General features: G+C 55.3%; 1 protein-coding gene across 1 annotated transcript in view; it reads left to right on the forward strand.

Moving 5' to 3' along the window:
• Positions 1-812, forward strand: part of CCL21 (chemokine (C-C motif) ligand 21) — a 4,017-nt gene extending 3,205 nt beyond the window's left edge. The window contains exons 2-3 of the mRNA XM_009993800.1: positions 409-529; positions 647-812. Of these exons, the coding sequence (XP_009992102.1) occupies positions 409-529; positions 647-812 (287 nt within the window). The remainder of the gene's footprint in view (positions 1-408; positions 530-646) is intronic.
• Positions 813-9,809: the final 8,997 nt, after the last annotated feature.

Raw genomic sequence — 9,809 nt, forward strand, 5'->3', positions numbered from 1 at the left:
TGTTTGGGGTGCATTTGGGTGCGTGTGTGCCTGGTGTGCTTCCTCGGGTTGGGAATGTGTGTGTGTGTGCGTGTGCAGGGGGTTGCTGGAGCTGCAGAACTCCCAAGTGGAACAGCACAGGCAGGAGAATGAGGTCCTGTCCCTTTTTAAGGAGCCTGTCTCTGCCTCAGTTTCCCCTCTGCTGGCAGTGAAATACTGGTGTCACATAACCCCAGGGCAGGGTCCAACCCTCACGTGGGTCCTGGAGTTGAAGGCTCCCAGCTGCATGCGCTGCCCCAGCATCTCTTCCAGCAATGACACCAAGAAAGCCCTGTGCCATCAGCCAGCTGTGCTGTGCTTCTCCCATGGCTGGGAAGGCGCCCTGGCTTGGTGGGGGCCTGAAAAGCCATGTCCCCTCCTTACTCCCAGGCATGGGCAGCTCGCCCTCAGACTGCTGCCTGAAGCACAGCTCGAATAACATCCCACCCAGTGTGGCGAAGTCCTACATCCTCCAGGGACCTGAGTCAGGATGTATGAATCCTGCTGTTGTGTGAGTATCTCTCTGTGGTGGGGACTGTCTGGAGCAGTTTGTCTCTGGCCAGGTCTTTTCTCCTCCTGTCCTCCTCCCTGCACACCCCCCAGAAGATCTTTCTGTCTGCACCCCCAGGATTGTCACCAAGAAGAAAGTCAAGATCTGTTTTTCTCCTGCGAGATCAGACATCCAGGAGATCATGAAGAAACTGGACAAGGAGAAGCAGGACAGGAAAGACAAGAAGGAACGGTCCCAGCAGTCTGGGAGCAGATCCAAGGGGCAGAAGCGGCAGCAGGTCTAAGTCAGGCCTGAAGAGGTAGGTGGGGGCTGGAGAGGGCAACAGCATGGTAGGGTAAGGATGTTGACCTGCATCCTGGATCCTTCCCCATAGGATTGTGGGCATCCAGCTCCTGTAACTGAGTTTGGGAGGACACAGCTCCCTCCTCCTGGTCTGTGCTTGCCTTAACATCAGATGTCTGCTGGGGCAAGGCAATGCTTGGGGACAGACAAGGCATGTCATGCTAGGCAGCAGCCCCCCTGGCTGGGGGCTGAAACCCCCTCCGCTCACTACCTGTCCTTGCCTTCCTCCCCAGCAGGATGGATGCCTTCCCCACCAACGATCGACCCACCACCCGGCAATGGATTTCCAGAGCTCAGCCACGGGCCTAGGGCTGTGCCTGCTGCAGAGACCCCCCAGCTAGGACCCCGTGCACCGGCTGGGAGCTCTCATCAGTGGGGGCACCCAGGTCCTCACTCGACCCGGGACAGGCTAGTGGGGACCTGGACCCAGATGGAAGCTCAACCATGGCCCCAAGGGGCAGGTGGGCAGCTTTCCCACCAGAGGGGATTTCTGTCACCCAACAGGATGGCAGCTTTTCCTGTGACTCCTTTTTGGGGATTTTTTTACATGTGTTTTTATATTTAAAGACTCTACTTTCCTTCACTCTTCTGGAAGGCTCTACTGCTGGCTCCTTCTGCACTGCCTAGTACATGTCATGCTGCAGGCTGGCTTTTCTAGAGGATTGACCTTATTTTTATACCAAATAAACAATGGCTGCATTTTTTTTCCCTCTCACTTGTTTGCTCCTTTTCAGCTTGCAGGGCTGTGGGGTGCCAGGCAGGTCCCATGTCCCCATGGTCCTGCCTGAGCTGCTTGCTGGGTTCTTCCTTGCAGGTCAATGAATAGTGGTTGAGGTGTAGAGAGTGGGGACAGGAGATGACTGTGTGGCTACACTGGGTTTTTCTAGGTTTTCCTTTCAGCTTTTAAAACATGCTGTTGCACCCTGGAGGAAGGTAGTCAGGATTTGTCCTTTTTTGTTTTTAAAATTATTTTTCAGGTACAAATTGCAATGAAATAAGAACAATTGTTGATTTCAGTGAAATTTCACTCTTTATCCCTCCTTCATTTTGCATTTGTCAGAGATTCAGCTATTAAGTCAAATGTTCAGTTTTCTGGGAAAAAAACAACGAACCAACCCACCCCGAAAACAAGAAACTCTCATTTACTCTCTTTCTGAGCCTGAAAAGCTCATGCAGTGAGAAGTGCAGGTGAGGCTGTGCAGGTGCAAATCCATTGCAGACAGACTGCAGCCATTTGAGAGCAGCTCTGTCCTAAACATTTAGTAAAAAGGGAGGCCACAAACCCAAGGCCCCCAGAAGGTGAGATGGCAATTAGAGCAGGTACAGACCTGCAGGACAGAGTTGGTGAGGAAAAGCCACCTCCCTGTGCTTGCAAACACCCTCCAGCCTGCTGAGAAGCAGGTTGGAGTGTTCTACCACAGCTGCAGTGATACCTGCTTGCAGAGACTTCAGATGTGGACTTTGGTCAGCAAAGGTCTATCAAGTCATATAATTGCAATAGTAGGACTTGCAAGGCTTAACAGCATCCGCAAAGGCTGCTTGCTGGCTGGAGGGAAGCTTGTAGCTGAATGTTGCTGTCAAGCATGTTTTATCTGACTTGGTTGCTTTATTGGGCAGATGTTTAGGCCTATTATTTTGAGGCTGTGTAAAGAAACTGTGAATTACAAGGCACCGGCTCTGAGCAAGGAGCTGGGAGCTGAGCTGGCTCTTTGTTGCCCTCTCCTCCACGTGGGAGGATGCAGCTGTCTGCCAGGCTGCCTTTTGGACAGGATGGAAGGCAATAAAACACATTCATTACAACCAAACACGCTCATTCTGGATGTTGTGATGGGCTTTGGTGAGGTGGGGAGGGCTGCACAGGTGGCTGCTCTCCCGGCTTTTGCAGTCCCCTTAGGCACTACATCCCTGGGGTGCAGGAGCTGGGGGCTGCTGGCACCAAGGAGATGGGGACACGCAAGTCCAATCCCTTCAAACTGTGTTGCCCAGCAAGATGAAGCCGTCCTGTTCACTCAGCAATCCCCACTGAGAGGTCCCAATATGCCAGCAAACTTGGGGGCATGGGATGTTCTTGTACACAATGTCTTATGCCCACGGCTGAGCCTGTCCCACTAACTCTGACCATCCCCAGACAAGCACTGCTTGCTCAAAGCAGGGGCTCTGTGCTCCTGGCTGCTTTGGGAAAACAGCATTAAAACAAAATATTAATGAGGCTGTGCTCTGACCTGAGCTGTGCTGGGAGCCTGGGAGCTGACACCCACACACTGGGAATCAGCTGAGCCAGTCCTGGGTTTGCTGGGGATGCATGGCATCTGGCTCTGTAAGGCTGGCCCTGTCCACTGCAGGACTCCTTCTGCTGGTTGGAGTGTCAGGGAATTGTGAAATGATTGAAAAAAACCCTAGAAATGAGTCCCAGCTAAGTAGATCTACAACCACAAACACCAAAACCACAAGCAGGTGGCAGGGGCAGGCTGGCACGTGAAAGGTATCCTACTGTCTCTGTGGCTGCAGAGGTAAACACTGCACAGGTGGTTTTTTTGTTGTTGTTGTTGTTAGAGGGATAATAGGAAAAAAACAGGTTAAAAAGATGTGCCCATGGGGGTGTTCTAATTTACCCTAAAAATTAGCCTAAAAGCAAGGCTTGTGGATGAGTGTCTGATTTTGTCCCGTGCTCAGGCACCTGCTCTGGAAGGCACATGCGAGCACAGACTCAGATGCTCAAACGCAGCCCCTTGTGTGTCTGTCTCTGCACGTGCCCTGGTGCTTGCACACCACTTCCACCTCTACTGCAGAGCCCTGCTTTTAAGAAAATAAGGTGCCAGGGTTAGTGCTGCCTGGCCAGGTGGCCACACTGCTGCCAAGGTGAGATCATACCAGGGAAACACCCCCCAGGACATGCCCTGCAAGAGGCTGAAGGGAGAGGCAGCAGGCTGGGATCTGGAGCACACAGCAGGGACCAAAACCTGCCCCAGAGAAGCATTGAATCCATAGACCTTGGCTGAGACAGGTGACGTGAAGAAGATACTCTGTGAGGATGCCTCAGTGCAGCAGCGGAGGAGAATTAACGCGGTCACTGCCCATGGTGGAGCAGGGCAGCAGCTCTGCGTGTGCAGCACCAATGCAGGGTGTGCTGGGCAGTGAGTGTGCAAGGGGAGGTAAATGCCCCCCCCAGCCCCACAACCCCCCGGGGACAGGAAAAACACGAAACCCCCCCCCAGACATCCTGCAGGAAAGGCAAGCAAGTTGCAACTGTGTCAAGCTGAGCAAAAAAAGGTAGGAGAGCTTGGCCACCCTGGAGCAGAAAGGCTCCAGGGGTAGTAGAAAGTAGCTAGGCAAGACAGAGAAGACTTGAACCCCAGCCAAATGATCAGCTGAAGTCATTAGCTGGCACAGACGGCGCCCTGAGCTTGCTCCAGCAGCAGAGTGTGCTGGACTGCCACACTGGGCTGGGCTCCAGAGAGGTTCACCAGGAGACACACACCCTGGGTCTGGCCAGCTCAGCAGCCCCATGGGTGCCCAGGGCTGTTTCTGGGGCCATGTGGGTACTAGAGGGGCTGTGGTTTCCAGCTGAAGCTTCAAGCTGTGTTTTGGTGCTCTCTCCACCTGTGTGACCCTCCTGGGGTCTGCCATGGTCTTGAGAGCAGAGAGGAGGTAGAGAAGTGGGAAATGGGCAATAGGGGCTCCCACCCTTTCTGCCCCAAGGTATTTCCTACTCCTGGCCACCTCTTGACACCCATGCTGTCCCCAGCCCAGAGCTTCCTCTCACTCCTTTCTTCTGCTAAATGGAGCTCCCAAGTGGAGGATGGAGCTTCCTCATCCTCCATCTTTCTGGCTGGAGTTCCTCAGCTCTGGAGAGTCCCTGTGCTTCTGGTCATCTTCTCATTTCCCCAGGCCCCCAGGTTCCTACAATTCCCTCCCATGCCTTTGTGGATTGCAGAATTGCTCCTGGGCTTCAGCTCTCCAAGGCATGGTGGAAGAGCATCCGCCCTCTTCTGAGGATGTCCTGTGGTGGGTCCAACATGACCCATGTCCCAGAGCTGTACCAGACCAAGAACCCCACAGCCTCTTCTCCCTGGTGTCAGCCTAAAAGCCAACCTATGCTTTATGCATAGGTCTCTGAGCTGTTCCCCAGCCCATTCTCTCCTGAAAGCCCTGGAGAGGGTGCAGAGAAAGGGACTGACTGTGCAAAGGCAGGCAGCCAGGTCTGGGTCCACCCCAGCTGGCTGCTGTCCTCTCAGTGCCATCACAACATGTCCGAGGATGTTTGCAGGAAGAACCCAGCTGGGAGACTGCCCAGCTCAAAAGTGATGCTGAGGGGCACGTGCATTCCAGGGGCCTTGGGAGTGGGTGCTCACCTTGTGACATTAAGAAGGACCCATCTGAATGTTTTGGCTCTGCTGCCCATCGATCCAAGTGATCTTGATGTCAATGGCACTGAAGGAAACAAATGTTAGGACCAGCTGGGCTCTTACAGAGCAGGAATCAGCACTTTCTGCATCCCTCTTAGCCAGACTTTCATGACCATCTTTGCGTCCTCTGGGCAAAGTCATGGCTTGCTTTTTTATGTTCCACAATCACATTTAAATCGGATTGATCAGATTCCCTCAGCTACAGGAGCTCCAGTGGGGCCCCGAGGTCCATGGGCTGGTGGTGGCCAGAGTCCCTGTGCCACACCGGGTCTGGCTGTGATGGAAGCAGTGTGGGAGGGTCGCTCAGGCTGGGAGCTACAAGGGAAATTGAATCAGCTGCAATGCCTGTCCAGTATTTCCCAATGGGGTGAATGCAGCCAGGCCAGATCCTGCCCCAGTGACAGTCTGTGCCTGGAATATGCTGAAATTCCCCCTTTGCACTTTCCAGCTCCATAGCTTGGAGGTGGAAAGCAGAGCATTGCAGTGCACACCACAGAGTTTGACAGAGTCCATGGGACCTGTGGGGAACAGCTGACCTGGGGAGCTTTCATAGCTGGCAGGTCTCTGGGATGGTGGCAGTGTGGCTGGTGCTCCCTGAGCAGGGATGAAGGTGATGCCCACACAGCCCATTTACATTTTGATGGGTTGGATTTCCTATGAGGATCCCCCCCCAGCACATGCATGGTTTCCACTTTAATTAACAACTGCATTATCAAAGCTTCTGCAGGGATGAGTGTTCAGGGATGCTCCATGCTGCCTGTGGCATCCTAGGGGCTGCAGCTCCAGTGCTCTCAAATTGCTCTGGATTGAGCTTAAATGGGTCAGTTCACATGATGCTCTCCTTTCATCCCAAATTGCACCAGGTCCCCTGAGCATTCCCTGCCTGGGTGCCTCTCTGAAGAGCCTGTACCCCAAAACATCCTCTCTTCCTCATCTCTGCTGTCACTTCTGGTCCCCCAGGCTCTGCCCCGCAAGGGGAATGGGGTGACCTCCCTGCATGCCACAGGGATGCACTTCAGAGATGAGCACTCTCTTAGAAATCTTACTGGCCCCAGTGGAAGGGAGGAAACCCATCACATTCCCCTTTCACAACACAAGTGGAAAGCCCCTTTCCTCACGCTCCAGTACCCTTCCTGGGAAGCAGCAGTAACTGGAGCAGCCACGCTTTCACCTACTTGGCACCCAGACAGCTGTTGAGAGGAGGCAGATCCTCTCTTTCCTGCCCATGTGTCAGCAGGGACTGCAGGCAGCAGGAGAGCAGGGGTTCCCTTGCAGCCAGAGGCTATGAAAGGGTTTATCCCCAAAAGGATGCATTGCCAACACTGGGCATGCTCCTTTCAGTGCACAGCCAGGTGGGAGGCTGCAGTGATTGGGAGCCCTGTGTGCCAGGGAAGTGACAGGGGACCAGCCTGCTTGTCATGGGCACCAGGACTCTTGCAGTTCCTGGAGGAGGGTCCAACAAGATGGGACCCTCAGTATCCTTTCCCAGTCCTTGGGCTTGTCCTAGTAGCTCCCAGACCCACAGAAGGTGTAAGGAGATGAAGGTTTGCCATCGGGCAGCATCCCCAGTATCCCTCATCAGTGGGTCGATCAGGGCACTGCTTTTGTGGCCCCTGCTTCACAGAGGGCTTTGCACTGTCAGCCCAGCCCCTGGGGAGGAGACGGCTCTGGGTCAGATGTGGTTGCTCCTAGAGGTGTGTCCACCAGTAGCCAGGAGCTGACATCTTCCCTGGTGTGGCATCTCTTTGGCAGCACCCCGGGTTGATCAAGTGGAGACCAGATGCCAAAGCCAGCCTGCATCCCCAGACCCGCAGGGAGGCTGGGACTGAGGATTGACACTAATCCTCTGACACTCAAATTCCCCTTCTGCCAGCCAAGATTTTGCTTCCATAGGTTGTGAGTGCTAGAAGAAGAAAGGTGCTGACTGAAGTTAAGCTGGCACATCCTGTTTGTGCCTCTTATCCTGCCCACTCCCCCTGCCTAATCCTTTCAGCACAGTTCCCCCTTGCTGGGCACAGGACCGGCAGGAGGTGATGCTTTCTTGATGGAGGACATGATGTCATGCACAAGGCTGGTGCCACTGTCATTGCAGGGATGGAGCACTTTTGGCACGGCTGGAGTCTCCTCTCCCTTCTTACTGTGGAGCAGGGGAGCAGCATCTCTTATTATCTCCTACTGCTGAGAGGAGCAGAGGGACCTACTGAGGTTCTCAGGTCTCCATGTAGGTATTTGTCTCTATCAGAGGGCTGTGCAGCACTCTGTGACAAAGAGAGGGTAGAGGGAAGGAGGTCCTGCTCCAGAACTTGTTCACCCTTGTGGAGAAATATTTTTCCCACTATCAATGGGAATTTCCCTGAGTGCAACTGGTGCTATTGCTTCTCATCCTGTTCCTGGACCCCTCCAAGAAGAGCCTGGCTCTGGTGTCTCTCTAAACCCCTAGGAGGCAATTGCTGGCAGCAGCGAGATCCCCTTCACCATCCCTTCTCAGGGCTGCACAGCCCCCCTGCTCTCAGCATTCCACATGGCAAATACCAGGGCTGAAGCAGGCTGTTTCAGGGACATGATCACAGGTGGCACTATCATGGTGGTGAGTCACCGTCCCCAGGAGAAGCAGCCCCTGTCCCTGTGCTCCTGGGAAGTTCTGCAGCAGGAGTGCTGGTCTCAGCTCCCTGCAGTGCCCGTGCAGCTGGCAAGCTGCTGGCACCCCGTGCCGCGCACACACGGCCTCCGTGGGACACGTCTGCTCTTGTGCAGACAAATCCTGTTTCCAGGAGGCTCTGTAGCTGCCTTTGGCCGTAAGCCCATTTGATGGGACTCCTGGAAACCAGGCTCCCTTTTGGCATGTGAGCTTGCAGTCCTGAGTGCAGCTTCCTGGCTGGGCTCTCCTCTATCCGCCAGCTTCAGATGTGCCCTCACACAGGCACCAGGGAGGGCAGGAGGAGCCAGCCAGGCTCCTGCAATCATATGGTGGGGCTCAGGGGGGGGGTCACCCATCACCCCACTACTGGCAATTATACCCCAAAAAATGAGGTTGAGGCAAGTTCTCCCCCAAGCATCAATGGAACAAACCTATGTAATACCCAATGGGAATGTCCCAGAGATGTCTCAGAGAAGAGGCTGGGAAATGTAGGGAGTGAGACCCCCACTCAGTGTTCTTGCCCAGGACTCAAGGGCACTTGCACAGGGAGCTGTGTTAGCCTTGACGAGCAGTTCCTGTGGCCTGGGTGCTGGCAATAGAGAGGGCAGGAGGGTGTTTGGCACTGGGACTGCAGAGCAGCTGGCTGCAGGGACAGGAGCCAGTATGTTCGGGAACTGCTCAAACACTAAAATCCACCCTGTGGCAAGACTTTTTGAAACTTCCCACTCCTCTTCAAGAGAAAGTGAAAACCACGGGGTGGAAGGATAAATAGGCAGCAGGACGCACCAGCAGCAGAGAGCAGGGAAGCTGTGCAGAGCTCACCTCTCCTGCCTGGAACACCATCTCCTCCAGCCCGTCCTCTGCCAGGCTCAGCAGCAAAATGCAGCAGCTTCACCTTCTGTTCCTCAGTCTCCTGGTGCTGGGATGTATCCTGGATGGTAAGAGAGAACCCCTCAGGCTGCACTGGTGAAATGGGGGTGGGGGGTGGGTAGAAGATACAGTTTCTTGCTACCTTTTGCATTTCCAGCTGACTTTTAGAGGGACCCATCGCTGTGGCTTTGCTGCAGCCCACCAGAGTCACCTGCTTGTAACCCACCCCAGAAGGACTCTCTCCCACCCAGAGTCCACCCACTCAGGAACCTGCAAGCTGCTGGGGCTGGAAAGCCATGCTTGGGAAGGGCCATGGAGCAATCCTGCCTCCCAGTGCCCCAGCCCAGCCCGTGCACAGTGGGCTGGGATCACCCTGGTTCTGTTCTCCCCAGCACAGCGGGGAGCACTCCTGGCACCCTCCTGGGTGAGGCAGCTTGGGGGCAACCCGCAGGGCTAGGGGTGTGGAGGAAGGAGGGTGTTAGGGCACCTGTGAGGGGCTGCTGGTGTCCAGCACAGGCTTTGCTTCGGTGAGGGTGGCACCAGCCCCTCTGCACTGCTGCAGGGAAGGACAGACGACTTGTGCACTGCAGGTTACAGGCATCCCTGGGCACCGCCAGCCCTGGTGGGCATTGACAGCAAGTACAACATGTGCTGGGAGGGTGGCAGAGCTCCTCTTGCCTGCAGTGATGCTGGTGCAGGGCGGGCTGGACCGGGGCAGCTGCAAATCCAGCGGATGCTTCAGCAAACGCAGCTGGAGCCGCTCCTAGGCACGGGCACCTTCAACACAGCAGCATCCTCAAGTGGGGTAAAGACCCCTGTTCTGGTCCCGGGGGCTCAGGCGTGCAGAAGGGCTGCCCCTCAGCTGCTCCTGACCTCCTCTGCCTTCTGTCGGGAGGAGCTGAAGGGCTGGCGGTGCTGGGGCATGGGGCGGGGGGCGATAAAGCCCCAGGGTGAGCCCTGGGAGAGCAACCCCGGCCCACGCTGTGTGTTCCTCCTCCAGCGCACGGCGGGAACAACGGCCTCG

The sequence above is a fragment of the Chaetura pelagica genome, unplaced genomic scaffold (genome assembly GCF_000747805.2).
Source record: "Chaetura pelagica isolate M959 unplaced genomic scaffold, ChaPel_1.0 scaffold283, whole genome shotgun sequence".
Lineage (NCBI taxonomy): Eukaryota > Metazoa > Chordata > Aves > Apodiformes > Apodidae > Chaetura > Chaetura pelagica.